The sequence below is a fragment of the Bombina bombina genome, chromosome 1 (genome assembly GCF_027579735.1).
Source record: "Bombina bombina isolate aBomBom1 chromosome 1, aBomBom1.pri, whole genome shotgun sequence".
NCBI lineage: Eukaryota > Metazoa > Chordata > Amphibia > Anura > Bombinatoridae > Bombina > Bombina bombina.
The window spans coordinates 994,513,134-994,531,709 of record NC_069499.1 but is presented as its reverse complement, the minus strand read 5'-3'; the positions used below and the strand labels follow the sequence as shown (position 1 = coordinate 994,531,709).

At 40.1% G+C, this 18,576-nt stretch overlaps 1 protein-coding gene across 3 annotated transcripts in view; it reads left to right on the top strand.

Annotated features, from left to right (window-relative positions):
* CHD6 (chromodomain helicase DNA binding protein 6) overlaps positions 1-18,576 on the top strand; it is a 1,034,665-nt gene that overhangs the window by 615,166 nt on the left and 400,923 nt on the right. For all 3 annotated transcript variants that reach the window (XM_053712106.1, XM_053712055.1, XM_053712147.1), the window contains one exon: positions 7,624-7,819. In XM_053712106.1, coding sequence (XP_053568081.1) covers positions 7,624-7,819 — 196 coding nt within the window. The remainder of the gene's footprint in view (positions 1-7,623; positions 7,820-18,576) is intronic.

Genomic DNA, 18,576 nt, shown 5'->3' with positions numbered 1-18,576 from the left:
GACTCTTGCCAATATGAAAGAAATGAATTTATCAGGTAAGTTCTTACATAAATTATGTTGTTGTTTTTTTCACCTTTCTGCTTATTGGCATACCCCAAATGATGATCTAATTGTGCTTTTTATAATATTTGTGTTTCTTTCATGTAAGTGGCAAGAGTCCATGAGCAAGTGATGTATAGGATATACATTCCTACCAGGAGAGGGCAATGTTTCCCAAACCTCAAAAATGCCTATAAATACACCTACCACCTCACTCATACCTTTGTTTTACAAACTTCCCTCTCATGGAGGTGGTGAAGCAAGTTGTGTTTGATTTTCCTTCTGTGATAGGCGCTTCTAAGCATATTGAAGCCCAGTTCCTCTCAAAGTACAGTGTTTGAGGGATGTGAAGGGAGTATTGTCTGATGACGCCATGTTTTCACCTATGGGAAATCTATTCTAAGGCTCTCTGTAAATCGGTCGCAGGGATTCATCTGCTGCCTCCCTTTACAGATCGACATTATACTCCTCTACCATTACCTCTGCTGATATGTTTCAGTGCTGGTTTGGCTGTCTGCTATATGTGGATGGGTTTCTTACACGGTAAGTATATACTTTTATTATATAAGACACTCTCAGCTATGGATTGGGCACTTTTTAACCCTTTCGTGACAGGGTTATAAAGTCTACATCGGAACAACGTTCTGATGTTGACAAATTGAAATCACGCGATCGTGCAAACTATCGCGAGATTTCAATTATGGGATCGGGTCTGGGGGGCATCCCTATGACGCTAGGAACACCCTCCAGACCGCAATCAAATCCTGCAAGCCTAGTAGGCTTCAGGACAGCCGTTGGCGATGACGTTGTATTCCGTCATAACGGCTTTAAAGCCCAGTGACGACGTGACGGAATACAATGGCATAACTGCATTAAAAGGTTAATTAAAGTGGTTATATATTGTTTGTATACATGCCTTGAGTCAATAATTCAGTGCCCCTTTTTAGCGACTTTATTTGTGGCTAAATACTTGTCAAGGTTGGTAGAGTCTGTGAAACATACAGAGTTTTTTTTTTGGAGCTAGTAATTTATTTATAAATTAGGATGCTAAGTATTATGTTAGCCTCATGGAATGTTGATAATCACATTTTATGCAGCTATAATAGAAGTATTCATTAGGCTTTATTTTGGTTCATATAGTTTTTTTGTATATACAATAAAAATTCTTACCTGCTTTTTAGAGCGATAGGTGTATTAGAAATCCTCTTCAGCTTTGCGTGTCGCGCATGTTATGATGCTATTTATGTCATAGAGTGACTGGCATCATTGTGTGCCAATTTCTTTTGGCGCCAAAAAATATTCCCGCCAAAAAATGTAATTTTCCTACAAAAAAATGTTCCCGCCAAAATTTCCATTATAAATATACATAGCATTACTGCAGAAATGTAAGATTTTATTGCTACAGCTATAGAGAAGGCAATTACTGCTATTTTGCCTTTTAATCAAGGTTTTTGCAACATTTTCCTAAACTTAGTGAATTAAGTTATGACCTTCAGCATACTGACGTATCCTCTACTGATGGGGTCTCCTCTGATTCAGAGGATGCCACGTCAGAGACTTATATAGACATATCATCTTTTTTATTTAAGTTGGAATATATTCGTTCTCTCTTAAAGGAAGTTTTGTTTACTTTGGGTATTGAAGAGTCTAAATCTCCTTATGATAAAGCTAGTAATTGCCTAAATTCTGTATTTAAGACTACTGTTATTACTCCTGAAATATTTCCTATTCCTGACGCTATCTCTAATGTGATTGCTAAATAATGGTCTAAGCCTGGTACCTCTTTTAACCCTTCTTCTAGGTTTAAGAACTTTTTCTTTGTATCTTTCTACTTTTTGGTTGGACAGTTTAGCACAGCAGTTGTCTTCAGATTCTGAATTATCTAACATTATTGTTTTACTTCAACATGCAAATAATTTTATTTGTGATGCTATATTTGATGTTAGGAAGATTAATGTCAAATCCATGTATTTAGCCATTTTAACTAGAAGAGCTTTATGGCTTAAATCTTGGAAGGCTGATATGTTGTATATGACTAGATTTTCATGGTAAAAATCTATTTGGTTCACAATTCGATTCTATAATCTCCACTGTTCTGGGGGTAAGGGAGTTTTTCTGCCCCAAGACAAGAAATTTTAGGGTAAATTTAAAGCTCCCAATCGTTTTCGTTCCTTTCGTCAGAATAGAGAACAGAAACCACTTATTCCCCTAAGGCCTCTGGCTCTAATTGGAGACCATCTCCGAATTGGAATAAATCCAAGCCTTATAAGAAACCAAATCCTGCCCCTAAACCTATATGAAAGTGCGGCCCTCAAGCCAGTTCTTCTGGTAGGGGGCAGACTAAAGCTATTTCAAAGAGTTTGGACAGACTCTGTCCAAAATCAGTGGATTCAGAATATAATTTCTTAGGGGTGTCGAATAGGATTCAAAATAAGACTTCCTTTGGGAAGATTCTTTCTTACCCATGTAACAAAAAAAAAACAGTAAAAGCTCAAGTCTTTCTGAAATGTGTTTCAGATCTAGAACTTTCAGGGGTAATTATTCTCAGTTCCACAGCAGGAACAAGAATTGGGGGGTTTTATTCAAATCTATTCATTGTACCTATGAAGGACAATTCTTTCAGACCTATTTTGGATCTAAAAACTTTAAATGGTTTTGTAAGAGTCCCAACTTTCAAGATGGTGACTATAAGGACTATTCTGCCTTTTGTTCAGCAAGGTCACTTCATGTCCACAATAGACTTACAGGACGCTAACCTTCACAATCCGATTCATCCAGATCACTATCATTTTCTGAGATTTTCTTTTCTAAACAAACATTACCATTTTGTCTCTCTTCCATTTGGCCTTGCAACAGCACCAAGAATATTCTTAATATTTTAGGTGCCCTTCTATCTGTAATCAGAAAGCAGAGTATTGCGGTGTTTCCTTATTTGAACGATATCTTGGTACTAGTTAAATAGATTTCCAGATTGATTCAGTGTCCATGACTCTATCCCTAACAGAAAAGAGACGTTTGAGATTGTTTTCATCTTGTCTAAACCTTCAGTCTCTTATTATTCGCTTCAGTGGCTACAGTATGTGCATCAAAGTTTTAGGTCTTATGATTGCAGCATCGGGCGCAATCCTTTTTGCTTGTTTTTATATGAGACCTCAAAAGTTTTGCATGTGGCACCAATGGTGCAGGGATTATACTCAGTTATCATAACTGATATACTTAAATCCCAACTCTCCTCTCTCTCTGACTTGGTGGTTATACCATCACCTTATTGTTTAAGGGGCCTCTTTTGTTTGTCCTACCTGGACTGTGATCATAACAGATGCACGTCTCTCAGGTTGGGGAGCTTTTTGGGGGTCTCTGACAGCATGGGGAGTTTGGAATCCTCGAGAGGCGAGGTTACCAATCTATATCTTAGAACTCCGTGCTATTTTCAGAGCTCTTCAGGCTTGGCCTCTATTAAGAGAGAATCGTATATTTGGTTTCAAACAGACAATGTCACCACAGGGGCATATGTCAATCATCAAGGGGGGGACTCACAGCCCCCTAGCAATAAAAGAAGTATCTCTAATACTTTCTTGGGCGAAATCCAATTCTTGTCTAATCACCGATTCATATACCAGGTGTAGACAATTTGGAAACGGATTATCTCAGCTGTCAGATTCTACATTCGGGGAGTAGTCTCTCCATCCAGATGTGTTCTATCAGATTGTGCAGATGTGGGGTCCTCCAGACTTGGATCTGATGGCCTCTCGTCTAAACAAGAAACTTCCCAGATACCTCTCCAGGTCCAGGGATCCTCAGGCGGAAATGATGAGTGTTCTAGCAGTTCCATGGTTTTACCAACCTGCTTAAATTTTTCACCTCTGGGAGTGATCTCAAAGATCATAATGGAACAATCTTATGTGTTTCTGATAGCACCAGCATGGCCTCACAGGTTCTGGTCCAAATGTCCAGTTGCCAGCCTTGGTCACTTCCTATAAGACCAGAACTTCTGTCTCAAGGCCCAGTTTTCCATCAGGATCTCAAATCTCTAAATTTGAAGGCATGGAAATTGAACGCTTAGTTCTTAGTCATAGACGTTTCTCTGACTGAGTAACACTATGGTATCGACTCGTAAGTCTGTTTCAAGTAAGATTTATCATAGGGATTGGAAAACCTAGTTTTCATGGTGTTCCACTCATAATTATTCTTGGCATGCTTTCAGAATTCCTAGAATTTTACAAGTTTCTTCAGGATGGTTTGGATAAGGGTTTGTCTGCAAATACTTTGAAAGGACAAATTTATGCTCTTTCTGTCTTATTTCATAGAAAGAATGCTAAACTTCCTGATATTCACTGTTTTGTTCAGGCTTTGAGTTGTATCAAACCTGTTATTAAATATATTTCTCCAACATAGGTGTGTCCGGTCCACGGCGTCATCCTTACTTGTGGGATATTCTCTTCCCCAACAGGAAATGGCAAAGAGCCCAGCAAAGCTGGTCACATGATCCCTCCTAGGCTCCGCCTTCCCCAGTCATTCTCTTTGCCGTTGCACAGTACGGGTCCAGATCCAGGGATCCCAAGGCGACTCTAGTAGATGCACTAGTAGCGCCCTGGACCTTCAACCTAGCTTATGTGTTCCCACCGTTTCCTCTCATTCCCAGGCTGGTAGCCAGGATCAATCAGGAGAGGGCTTCGGTGATCTTGATAGCTCCTGCGTGGCCACGCAGAACTTGGTATGCAGACCTGGTGAATATGTCATCGGCTCCACCATGGAAGCTACCTTTGAGACGGGACCTTCTTGTTCAATGTCCGTTCGAACATCCGAATCTGGCATCACTCCAACTGACTGCTTGGAGATTGAACGCTTGATTTTATCAAAGCGTGGGTTCTCAGATTCTGTCATTGATACTCTTATTCAGGCTAGAAAGCCTGTAACTAGAAAAATTTACCATAAAGTATGGAAAAAATATATCTGTTGGTGCGAATCGAAAGGATTCCCATGGAACAGGGTAAAAATTCCTAAGATTCTATCCTTTCTACAAGAGGGTTTGGAGAAAGGATTATCTGCAAGTTCTTTGAAGGGACAGATTTCTGCTTTATCTGTTTTACTTCACAAGAAGCTGGCGGCTGTGCCAGATGTTCAGGCTCTTGTTCAGGCTCTGGTTAGAATCAAGCCTGTTTACAAACCTTTGACTCCTCCTTGGAGTCTCAATTTAGTTATTTCAGTTCTTCAAGGGGTTCCGTTTGAACCCTTACATTCCGTAGATATTAAGTTATTATCTTGGAAAGTTCTGTTTTTGGTTGCAATTTCTTCTGCTAGAAGAGTTTCAGAGTTATCTGCTCTGCAGTGTTCTCCTCCTTATCTGGTGTTCCATGCAGATAAGGTGGTTTTGCGTACTAAACCTGGTTTTCTTCCGAAAGTTGTTTCTAACAAAAATATTAACCAGGAGATAGTTGTGCCTTCTTTGTGTCCGAATCCAGTTTCAAAGAAGGAACGTTTGTTGCACAATTTGGATGTAGTTCGTGCTCTAAAGTTCTATTTAGAGGCTACAAAGGATTTCAGACAAACATCTTCCTTGTTTGTTGTTTATTCTGGTAAAAGGAGAGGTCAAAAAGCAACTTCTACCTCTCTCTCTTTTTGGCTTAAAAGCATCATCAGATTGGCTTATGAGACTGCCGGACGGCAGCCTCCTGAAAGAATCACAGCTCATTCCACTAGGGCTGTGGCTTCCACATGGGCCTTCAAGAACGAGGCTTCTGTTGATCAGATATGTAAGGCAGCGACTTGGTCTTCACTGCACACTTTTACCAAATTTTACAAATTTGATACTTTTGCTTCTTCTGAGGCTATTTTTGGGAGAAAGGTTTTGCAAGCCGTGGTGCCTTCCATCTAGGTGACCTGATTTGCTCCCTCCCATCATCCGTGTCCTAAAGCTTTGGTATTGGTTCCCACAAGTAAGGATGACGCCGTGGACCGGACACACCTATGTTGGAGAAAACAGAATTTATGTTTACCTGATAAATTACTTTCTCCAACGGTGTGTCCGGTCCACGGCCCGCCCTGGTTTTTTAATCAGGTCTGATGATTTATTTTCTCTAACTACAGTCACCACGGTATCATATGATTTCTCCTATGCAAATATTCCTCCTTTACGTCGGTCGAATGACTGGGGAAGGCGGAGCCTAGGAGGGATCATGTGACCAGCTTTGCTGGGCTCTTTGCCATTTCCTGTTGGGGAAGAGAATATCCCACAAGTAAAGATGACGCCGTGGACCGGACACACCGTTGGAGAAAGTAATTTATCAGGTAAACATAAATTCTGTTTTCTCCTCCTTGGAGTCTCAATTTGGTTTTGAAGATTTTACAGACTCCTCCTTTTGAGCCTATGTATTCTCTAGATATTAAATTACTTTCTTGGAAGTGTTATTTCTTTTGGCTATCTCTTCTGCTAGAAGAGTTTCTGAATTGTCTGCTCTCTGTTGCGAGTCTCCTTATCTGATTTTCTGTCAAGATAAAGCTGTTTTGCGGACTAAATTTAAATTTTTGCCTAAAATTGTGAATTCTAACAACATTAATAGGGAAATGTTTGTTCCTTCCTTGTGTCCTAATCCTAATAATACTTGTGAAAGGTCTTTACATTATTTGGATGTGGTAAGAGCTTTGAAATATTATGTAGAGGCTACTAAAGATTTCAGAAAGACTTATAGTTTATTTATTTTTTTCTGACTCCAGGATAGGTCAGAAAGCCTCTGCCATTTCTCTGGCATATTGGTTGAAACTTCTGATTCACAAATCTTATTTGGAGGCGGTGTAGTCACCGCCTCAGAGAATTACAGCTTATTCTACTAGATCAGTTGCCACTTCTTGGGCTTTCAAGAATGAAGCTTCAGTTGATCAAATTTGCAAAGCAGCAAGTTTTACCATTTTGATGTGTTTGCTTCTTCGGAAGCAGCCTTTAGTAGAAAGGTTCTTCAGGCAGTTGTCTTAATTTGATTCTAGTGCCTTTGATTTGAGTTTTTTTTTTTTTAAATTTGTAAGAAAACTTAATTTAATTTCTCAGCAGATTTAGCTGTTGTTATTTTATCCCTCCCTTTCTAGTGACTCGTGGATTTCCACACCTTGGGTTTTATATCCCATACGTCACTAGCTCATGGACTCTTGCCACTTACATGAAAGAAAACATAATTTATGTAAGAACTTACCTGATAAATTCATTTCTTTCATAGTGGCAAGAGTCCATGAGATCCACCCTATTTTTTGTGGTTATGATTTTTTTGTATAAAGCACTTTTCCAGTTCCTCTTTTTGTATGCTTTTTACTCCTTCTTTTACACCTCACTTCTTGGCTACACGTTACTTAAGGTATGAGTGAGGTGGGAAGTGTATGTATAGGCATTTTGAGGTTTGGGAAACTTTGCCCCCTCCTGGTAGGAATTTATATCCCATACGTCACTAGCTCATGGACTCTTGCCACCGTGAAAGAAATTAATTTTCCTGGTAAGTTCTTACATAAGTTATGTTTTTTCTGCTCAGTAATATAATATTAATGTTTCACAAGCTGGTGTTATCAGCCTTAAGCTAATGGGTCTTCTGTCTGTTGTAGGTACACTTATGAGCGAATAGATGGCAGAGTGAGAGGTAATCTTCGTCAGGCTGCTATAGATCGATTCTGCAAGCCAGATTCTGACCGCTTTGTGTTTCTGCTGTGCACAAGGGCAGGAGGCCTTGGGATCAACCTAACTGCTGCGGACACCTGTATCATCTTTGATTCTGACTGGAACCCCCAAAATGATCTGCAAGTAAGGAGTTATTATTCATTTTTCCAATTTTCTTATAGAACTATATCAAGAGATGTGCTTTTCCTTCCTGAAATATGTAGCTTTGTATTTATGGTTGCAAATGTATTTCTTTTATAAGATTGGGAGAGTCCACAAGATTATTACATGTGAGATTATACTCCAGTTCGCTAGGAAAAGGCAAAAACACTCCTACATTCCAGTGTTTTAATCTCTTTCAATATCCCAGAATGCCTCAGTCAAATTATTGCCTCCAAGATGAAGTGAGGTGAATTCTAAAGTGCTGATAGGAGTTCTCTAACCAATCTGAGACCCAATTTCACCCTCAGAGTGCCTACAAAGGACAATGGGGAAGATGCATGTTTCAGCCAGACAGTGAAAATCTTCTCCCAGTGTGGAGGTTACAGACTTCCCAGGTAAAATGCATTTTTTTTTTTGTTTTTTGTTTTTAATTGAGGTATCCAGGCATACAGAGAAAAGAAACATCAAATAGCGTGAGACATATTTAGGTGTGTCCATTCCATTTTACATAGTATGTCAGAGTCCAGTATAAAAAGAATGTCTCACGAGATTCTCTCTCCTCACACAATTGCACGGGGGGAGATAGGTGATACCCAGTTTTTTTTGTTTTTTTTCCTCTTCTATGATTAGTTCTTCCTGGGGTCAAACGATCCCCTTTTATATAATAGTTCCAAGAGTAAGGAATCATTTAAGGGTCACTTCAATCATTACATTTAACAGATGTAAAAATAACTTAACGGAAAGAAAGTAGAACCAATAAGGCCATTCAGCCAAATATCATCTGATGACCAGATAATTCGGCTTCTTTGGTTGTATGTGTTGAGAACAGCATAACAATTATAAAGGTACACATATGTAAACCTATCTTGTTTCCAGAGATGAGGGCAGAAAGAACAGAAGAGAAAGAGTGGAGGGAGGGGGGGAGGAGGGTAGGGAAGATGGGGATAAGACATGGGTGAGTGTGTTTTCTCTCATTCAAGTTAGGGTGGAGAGAGGCGTGTAAGATTGTCCCAGGGGGCCTAAATCTCTGAGTGAAGACTTAGCATTCCCTTATTGAGGAATGCAGCTTCTTCCATTGTTGTTATGTATAATAGTAGCTCAGTCAGTTTTTGGAAGGAGGGAGTGGATTGCTGTTTCCAATTTCTGGCTTTTATCAATTTGGTCGCCATTAGAATGTAAATATATAGATATTTTTGGGCTTTAGGGAGCTTAGGGATATTAATGTGCAGGAGGTATGTTTCAGGACCTACACCTATTGGGAGTTCCAACTGCCCAGATAAGTTTATGACCTTGTTCCACAGCTTTTTAATATTCGGGCACCCCCACCAGATGTGTATGTCGTCACCTATGTGGCCACAATCTCTCCAGCATTTTGCTTTGGTAGTGGGTGATATCCTACTCGGGACCCAGTGCCATCTTGTCAGTATCTTATAGTATAGCTCAAAAAGTATCACACAATGTATTACTTGTTTAGTGTCCGTTATGGCTTTTGTCCAGGTTTTAGGTTCTTGTCAGGGTTTTTTCCCTGTTGTTTGCCATGTGCTGCTGGCAGCCATTTTACTTGCCTCTCTTCCTGACTATGGTGCATTGTGGGGGATGCTGCTCATTTCCTACAATTCCTTTTATGGCCAGACTGGGGTGCATCATCCATGTGAGACAGATGCAGTCTCAGAATTGTGATGTCATCACTTATTATTGTAAGGGCCTCTGTTCAGTATGCTTTGTCTTTGCGTTGTCTCAGACCTGTTTGTGAGAGTTCCTGTGTATTACCTGGCTGCCTGATGTCCTTCCTGGTTCCTGATCCCTGGCTTGTTCCTGACTCTGCTGTTTTCCTTGTTCCTGATTCCGGCTCGTCTGACTACCAGCTCTGGTTTTGACTCCTGGCTTGTTATTTGACTTGTGGACTTTTTATTATTTTTTGCTATGAATAAAGGTGTGATTATTTTTGCACTTCTCATCTCAGTCTGATTCCTGGCACCCTGACAGTTCTACTGCTATCTGTAGATCTCTTTCCCAGGCTAATATATTGTGCGTTTTAGGTAGGGTGGGGGTATCTAGTAAATATTGATAGTGCATGGAAAACGGTTTGAATCTTTGTTGTCCTGTGGACCATCTGGACTCCCAGGGTGTCAGTGATCGCGGCCCAGTATGTAAAAATCCCCAACTGTGCAGAAGAGATCTAAAGCGAATTGTTTTGAAGTTAAGTTTTAGGGGGAGATTGTGTCTCCTTACCATTTCCTCATGGGAGGGTCACGCCGAAACTGTGTATAGATCGCTCACTTTCATTATGTTTAAGTTAGACCACTGATTAGGGTTAGAATCTGGCAAGCCACCTAGGAGACCTCTTATGCTGTGTATTGGAGATGGGTGCGGGGCAATGAGTGGGGAGTGTCGCAAGGTATGCCATAGCGAAAGGCAGTCTTTTATAACCGGTCTAAGTTGCGGCATGGTGACGCGGCAACCAAATTAAGTCTGCTAGATATGTTATATGGGAGGGAGGCTTGCTCTATCTCATACCACCTAGGATATTCTTTGGCTAATCCCCATCCCGATATGTGAGTCAGCATTGCTGCTTCATAATATTTTTTTAGGTTAGGAAGGCTCAGGCCTCCTCTATCGATGGGGGCCTGAAGTATCTGTCGTGCTATTCTATGACGTGTACCTGCCCAAATGTATGTGTTTACGGTAGACTGGTATTTATCTAGCAATGTCGTTGGGAGCTTTAAGGGTAGGGATCTAAATAAGTAGGTGATCTTTGGGAGAAGCATCAGTAAAATGCAGTTTTATCGGCCAATTCCCTGGTTTACAGTTTACTGGGCCCATCTACTGAACAAAGTAACCTTAGGTGCTGAGGTAAGCAAAGTAGACAAAGGTGCCGACAGGTAAGTACAATGTACCTTCATTGCCCACCAGCTATTAGCATGAACATATATTTACACACATAGCAAACTTTATTAAAGCACTTTGGGCACTTTAAATAAATGTATATATATTTGACCCCTGTCACTTAAAAAATACTGCAACCAGCTTGAGAGATCTCTGTTAATACCAGAGAGTTTAACTTTTTGATGCAAAATATGCATGCTTTTTCCCCTCTTCCTGATGTGCGGTAGCCGTCTTGTAGTGTTGGATTTTTACTTGGGTATTAATACTTTTACTGTCCATAATACTGTATTAAAAAGCTGTATTATTGAGGATGCTATTAAACCACTGATCATCTTGTCAGGATCTTCTTTGATAAGTGACCCCCCCCCCCCCCCCCCCAGCATTTATGTTGTACATTGCAATGAGACATTTCCTCTTCTGAGGATGGGTTTCTGATATTCCAGATCTCCATTCCCAAGATGTGAGATAATGTGTCCTTTAATTCAGACTGAAACAATCATCACTTGTTACACGTTAAGTGCTTGTAGGTAGATAAAGCTAAATCATTCCAGACTAGCAAACTTGAATGTGGATAGATATTCCTCACATCTTCTCCTTAGCAGCTTTCTGCCTTCCTTGTGCCTAAGCCAGTTGTTGCAATGGTAACCAAAGAATGAATCAGGCCTTCTGTTTTCGTCCGCTAACAAATGAAGGCCATGTTTCCGACCTCACTTTCCAATTTGGCGGAGAAACATTGCATGAGCAATTCTACATTTGCCAGATGGACCACCATTCTGAAGAGGATAATACCACTTGTTAGACCCCATGAACAGGAAGTCTGAAGGTTTCCATAGGTGTTTTTTTCCAGCTGTTTGGTTTCCATCTTGCCCAGCTGTAAGTGTGCCTGGAGTGGTCTGGTGTAACAATCTTCTAAAACCAGAGATTAATCCTTGAAATAGGTAGCTTACCACAGTCCTTTATCTAATGTCATTAGTGATTCAGCTGACCAAACTTGATTAAAATTGAATGCTCTGTCTAAATTGCAAAATACATTTTCCTTCTTAATATAAGGAGAGTCCACAGCTTCATTCCATAGTGTTGGGAAATACTGAACCTAGCCAATGGCTTAAATACCTCCCCACTTCCCTCATCCCCCAGTCATTCTTAGCCTTTCGTCCCAGGAGGATGGCAGAGAAGTGTCAGAAGATTTCGGAGTAGTTTCTTAGGAGGGGTATCTGCCCTTCAATATGGGACTGAAGTTTTAAGTAGTCTTGTCAGCCTCTCAGTGAGAGCATTGGCGAAAGTTAGAGTCTGGAGATGCAGGGAGAGTCTTTCTGCGAACCCATCCAGACTGCCTGCTATCAGCTCCTTAAGCAATCAGTGTTGACAAGTTTAACTGCCTGCTCGTTTTCTTCACTCAAGTCCATGTCAGGAGCGATGCTATAAGACTGTCGCACTTGAGAGGCTGTGTTTCTTTTCCACAGCATGGTTTCTGGTAAGATCGTTTCAATTTTTACATATGTTGAAAACGCTAGAAGACAGGGTCACAGTGTGGCTCCTTTTATCTTAATATAATCATGGTTTAATATCTCCTGAGGGGGATTATAGACTGTTTGTTATGTAGCTGGAACACACAGGTTTTTACTTTCACTTTGAAAGCTTGTACCTTTGGCAATCTTTTTCTCATAGCAGGGGCGGTCCTGCTTTGCGCACCACATGACTGGGAGTGGTCTCACTTTAATTTCCTTTTTCCTGACTGAGCTGGCTGTCGGAGAAGACACTTTTCTTTCATGTAATTAGCAAGAGTCCATGAGCTAGTGACGTATGGGATATACATTCCTACCAGGAGGGGCAAAGTTTCCCAAACCTCAAAATGCCCATAAATACACCCCTCACCACACCCACAATTCAGTTTTACAAACTTTGCCTCCGATGGAGGTGGTGAAGTAAGTTTGTGCTAGATTCTACGTTGATATGCGCTCCGCAGCAAGTTGGAGCCCGGTTTTCCTCTCAGCGTGCAGTGAATGTCAGAGGGATGTGAGGAGAGTATTGCCTATTTGAATGCAGTGATCTCCTTCTAAGGGGTCTATTTCATAGGTTCTCTGTTATCGGTCGTAGAGATTCATCTCTTACCTCCCTTTTCAGATCGACGATATACTCTTATATATACCATTACCTCTGCTGATTCTCGTTTCAGTACTGGTTTGGCTATCTGCTATATGTAGATGAGTGTCCTGGGGTAAGTAAGTCTTATTTTCTGTGACACTCCTAGCTATGGTTGGGCACTTTGTTTATAAAGTTCTAAATATATGTATTCAAACATTTATTTGCCTTGACTCAGAAATGTTCAACTTTCCTTATTTTCAGACAGTCAGTTTCATATTTGGGATAATGCATTTTTAATTTAACATTTTTCTTACCTTAAAATTTGACTTTTTCCCTGTGGACTGTTAGGCTCGCGGGGGCTGAAAATGCTTCATTTTATTGCGTCATTCTTGGCGCTGACTTTTTTGGCGCAAAAATTCTATTTCCGTTTCCGGCGTCATACGTGTCGCCGGAAGTTGCGTCATTTTTTTACTTTATTTTGCGCCAAAAATGTCGGCGTTCCGGATGTGGCGTCATTTTTGGCGCCAAAAAGCATTTAGGCGCCAAATAATGTGGGCGTCTTATTTGGCGCGAAAAAATATGGGCGTCACTTTTGTCTCCACATTATTTAAGTCTCATTTTTTATTGCTTCTGGTTGCTAGAAGCTTGTTCTTTGGCATTTTTTCCCATTCCTGAAACTGTCATTTAAGGAATTTGATCAATTTTGCTTTATATATATGTTGTTTTTTCTCTTACATATTGCAAGATGTCTCACGTTGCATCTGAGTCAGAAGATACTACAGGAAAATCGCTGTCAAGTGCTGAATCTACCAAAGCTAAGTGTATCTGCTGTAAACTTTTGGTAGCTATTCCTCCAGCTGTTGTTTGTATTGATTGTCATGACAAACTTGTTAAAGCAGATAATATTTCCTTTAGTAAAGTACCATTGCCTGTTGCAGTTCCTTCAACATCTAAGGTGCAGAATGTTCCTGATAATATAAGAGATTTTGTTTCTGAATCCATAAAGAAGGCTATGTCTGTTATTTCTCCTTCTAGTAAACGTAAAAAATCTTTTAAAACTTCTCTCCCTACAGATGAATTTTTAAATGAACATCATCATTCTGATTCTGATGATTCCTCTGGTTCAGAGGATTCTGTCTCAGAGGTTGATGCTGATAAATCTTCATATTTATTTAAAATGGAATTTATTCGTTCTTTACTTAAAGAAGTACTAATTGCTTTAGAAATAGAGGATTCTGGTCCTCTTGATACTAATTCTAAACGTTTAGATAAGGTATTTAAAGCTCCTGTGGTTATTCCAGAAGTTTTTCCTGTTCCTAATGCTATTTCTGCAGTAATTTCCAAAGAATGGGATAATTTGGGTAATTCATTTACTCCTTCTAAACGTTTTAAGCAATTATATCCTGTGCCGTCTGACAGATTAGAATTTTGGGACAAGATCCCTAAAGTTGATGGGGCTATTTCTACCCTTGCTAAACGTACTACTATTCCTTCGTCAGATGGTACTTCGTTTAAGGATCCTCTAGATAGGAAAATTGAGTCCTTTCTAAGAAAAGCTTATCTGTGTTCAGGTAATCTTCTTAGACCTGCTATATCTTTGGCTGATGTTGCTGCAGCTTCAACTTTTTGGTTGGAAACTTTAGCGCAACAAGTAACACATCGTGATTCTCATGATATTATTATTCTTCTTCAGCATGCTAATAATTTTATCTGTGATGCCATTTTTGATATTATCAGAGTTGATGTCAGGTTTATGTCTCTAGCTATTTTAGCTAGAAGAGCTTTATGGCTTAAAACTTGGAATGCTGATATGGCTTCTAAATCAACTTTACTTTCCATTTCTTTCCAGGGTAACAAATTATTTGGTTCTCAGTTGGATTCCATTATTTCAACTGTTACTGGTGGGAAAGGAACTTTTTTACCACAGGATAAAAAATCTAAAGGTAAAAACAGGGCTAATAATCGTTTTCGTTCCTTTCGTTTCAACAAAGAACAAAAGCCTGATCCTTCATCCTCAGGAGCAGTTTCAGTTTGGAGACCATCTCCAGTCTGGAATAAATCCAAGCCAGCTAGAAAGGCAAAGCCTGCTTCTAAGTCCACATGAAGGTGCGGCCCTCATTCCAGCTCAGCTGGTAGGGGGCAGGTTACGTTTTTTCAAGGAAATTTGGATCAATTCTGTTCACAATCTTTGGATTCAGAGCATTGTTTCAGAAGGGTACAGAATTGGTTTCAAGTTGAGACCTCCTGCAAAGAGATTTTTTCTTTCCCGTGTCCCAGTAAATCCAGTAAAAGCTCAAGCATTTCTGAAATGTGTTTCAGATCTAGAGTTGACTGGAGTAATTATGCCAGTTCCAGTTCCGGAACAGGGGATGGGGTTTTATTCAAATCTCTTCATTGTACCAAAGAAGGAGAATTCTTTCAGACCAGTTCTGGATCTAAAAATATTGAATCGTTATGTAAGGATACCAACGTTCAAGATGGTAACTGTAAGGACTATCTTACCTTTTGTTCAGCAAGGGAATTATATGTCCACAATAGATTTACAGGATGCATATCTGCATATTCCGATTCATCCAGATCATTATCAGTTCCTGAGATTCTCGTTTCTGGACAAGCATTACCAGTTTGTGGCTCTGCCGTTTGGCCTAGCTACAGCTCCAAGAATTTTTACAAAGGTTCTCGGTGCCCTGCTGTCTGTAATCAGAGAACAGGGTATTGTGGTATTTCCTTTTTGGACGATATCTTGGTACTTGCTCAGTCTTTACATTTAGCAGAATCTCATACGAATCGACTTGTGTTGTTTCTTCAAGATCATGGTTGGAGGATCAATTTACCAAAAAGTTCTTTGATTCCTCAGACAAGGGTAACCTTTCTGGGTTTCCAGATGGATTCAGTGTCCATGACTCTGTCTTTAACAGACAAGAGACGTCTAAAGTTGATTGCAGCTTGTCGAAACCTTCAGTCACAATCATTCCCTTCGGTAGCCTTATGCATGGAAATTCTAGGTCTTATGACTGCTGCATCGGACGCGATCCCCTTTGCTCGTTTTCACATGCGACCTCTTCAGCTCTGTATGCTGAAGCAATGGTGCAAGGATTACACGAAGATATCTCAATTAATATCTTTGAAACCGATTGTTCGACACTCTCTAACATGGTGGACAGATCACCATCGTTTAATTCAGGGGGCATCTTTTGTGCTTCCGACCTGGACTGTAATTTCAACAGATGCAAGTCTCACAGGTTGGGGAGCTGTGTGGGGATCTCTGACGGCACAAGGAGTTTGGGAATCTCAGGAGGTGAGATTACCGATCAATATTTTGGAACTCCGTGCAATTTTCAGAGCTCTTCAGTTTTGGCCTCTTCTGAAGAGAGAATCGTTCATTTGTTTTCAGACAGACAATGTCACAACTGTGGCATACATCAATCATCAAGGAGGGACTCACAGTCCTCTGGCTATGAAAGAAGTATCTCGAATTTTGGTTTGGGCGGAATCCAGCTCCTGTCTAATCTCTGCGGTTCATATCCCAGGTGTAGACAATTGGGAAGCGGATTATCTCAGTCGCCAAACGTTGCATCCGGGCGAATGGTCTCTTCACCCAGAGGTATTTCTTCAGATTGTTCAAATGTGGGAACTTCCAGAAATAGATCTGATGGCGTCCCATCTAAACAAGAAACTTCCCAGGTATCTGTCCAGATCCCGGGATCCTCAGGCGGAGGCAGTGGATGCATTATCACTTCCTTGGAAGTATCATCCTGCCTATATCTTTCTGCCTCTAGTTCTTCTTCCAAGAGTAATCTCCAAGATTCTGAAGGAATGCTCGTTTGTTCTGCTGGTAGCTCCGGCATGGCCTCACAGGTTTTGGTATGCGGATCTTGTCCGGATGGCCTCTTGCCAACCGTGGACTCTTCCGTTAAGACCAGACCTTCTGTCACAAGGTCCTTTTTTCCATCAGGATCTGAAATCCTTAAATTTAAAGGTATGGAGATTGAACGCTTGATTCTTGGTCAAAGAGGTTTCTCTGACTCTGTGATTCATACTATGTTACAGGCTCGTAAATCTGTATCTCGAGAGATATATTATAGAGTCTGGAAGACTTATATTTCTTGGTGTCTTTCTCATCATTTTTCCTGGCATTCTTTTAGAATACCGAGAATTTTACAGTTCCTTCAGGATGGTTTAGATAAGGGTTTGTCCGCAAGTTCTTTGAAAGGACAAATCTCTGCTCTTTCTGTTCTTTTTCACAGAAAGATTGCTATTCTTCCTGATATTCATTGTTTTGTACAAGCTTTGGTTCGTATAAAACCTGTCATTAAGTCAATTTCTCCTCCTTGGAGTTTGAATTTGGTTCTGGGAGCTCTTCAAGCTCCTCCGTTTGAACCTATGCATTCATTGGACATTAAATTACTTTCTTGGAAAGTTTTGTTCCTTTTGGCCATCTCTCCTGCCAGAAGAGTTTCTGAATTATCTGCTCTTTCTTGTGAGTCTCCTTTTCTGATTTTTCATCAGGATAAGGCGGTGTTGCGAACTTCTTTTGAATTTTTTCCTAAAGTTGTGAATTCCAACAACATTAGTAGAGAAATTGTGGTTCCTTCATTATGTCCTAATCCTAAGAATTCTAAGGAGAAATCGTTGCATTCTTTGGATGTTGTTAGAGCTTTGAAATATTATGTTGAAGCTACGAAATCTTTTCGTAAGACTTCTAGTCTATTTGTTATCTTTTCCGGTTCTAGAAAAGGCCAGAAAGCTTCTGCCATTTCTTTGGCATCTTGGTTGAAATCTTTAATTCATCTTGCCTATGTTGAGTCGGGTAAAACTCCGCCTCAGAGAATTACAGCTCATTCTACTAGGTCAGTTTCTACTTCCTGGGCGTTTAGGAATGAAGCTTCGGTTGACCAGATCTGCAAAGCAGCAACTTGGTCCTCTTTGCATACTTTTACTAAATTCTACCATTTTGATGTATTTTCTTCTTCTGAAGCAGTTTTTGGTAGAAAAGTACTTCAGGCAGCGGTTTCAGTTTGAATCTTCTGCTTATGTTTTTCATTAAACTTTATTTTGGGTGTGGATTATTTTCAGCAGGAATTGGCTGTCTTTATTTTATCCCTCCCTCTCTAGTGACTCTTGTGTGGAAAGATCCACATCTTGGGTAGTCATTATCCCATACGTCACTAGCTCATGGACTCTTGCTAATTACATGAAAGAAAACATAATTTATGTAAGAACTTACCTGATAAATTCATTTCTTTCATATTAGCAAGAGTCCATGAGGCCCGCCCTTTTTTTGTGGTGGTTATGATTTTGTATAAAGCACAATTATTCCAATTCCTTATTTTATATGCTTTCGCACTTTTTTATCACCCCACTTCTTGGCTATTCGTTAAACTGAATTGTCGGTGTGGTGAGGGGTGTATTTATGGGCATTTTGAGGTTTGGGAAACTTTGCCCCTCCTGGTAGGAATGTATATCCCATACGTCACTAGCTCATGGACTCTTGCTAATATGAAAGAAATGAATTTATCAGGTAAGTTCTTACATAAATTATGTTTTTTCTCTGTATTGTCTGGGTCTAGGAGGTGGTGAGTTCCCCAGCCATTAGGAGTATAAAGGTGCCATTTTTTGTGAGAAATAAAAAGATTGTTTTATTCTGTGTCCTACTGTCATTAGCTTAAGCTATGGAGGATTCTGATATTTTTGAGGGTACTCCCTCTATTCCAAATAGTAATACCTGTTTATATTGTGAGGAGATCTTGGTATGCCCACCCTCTCAA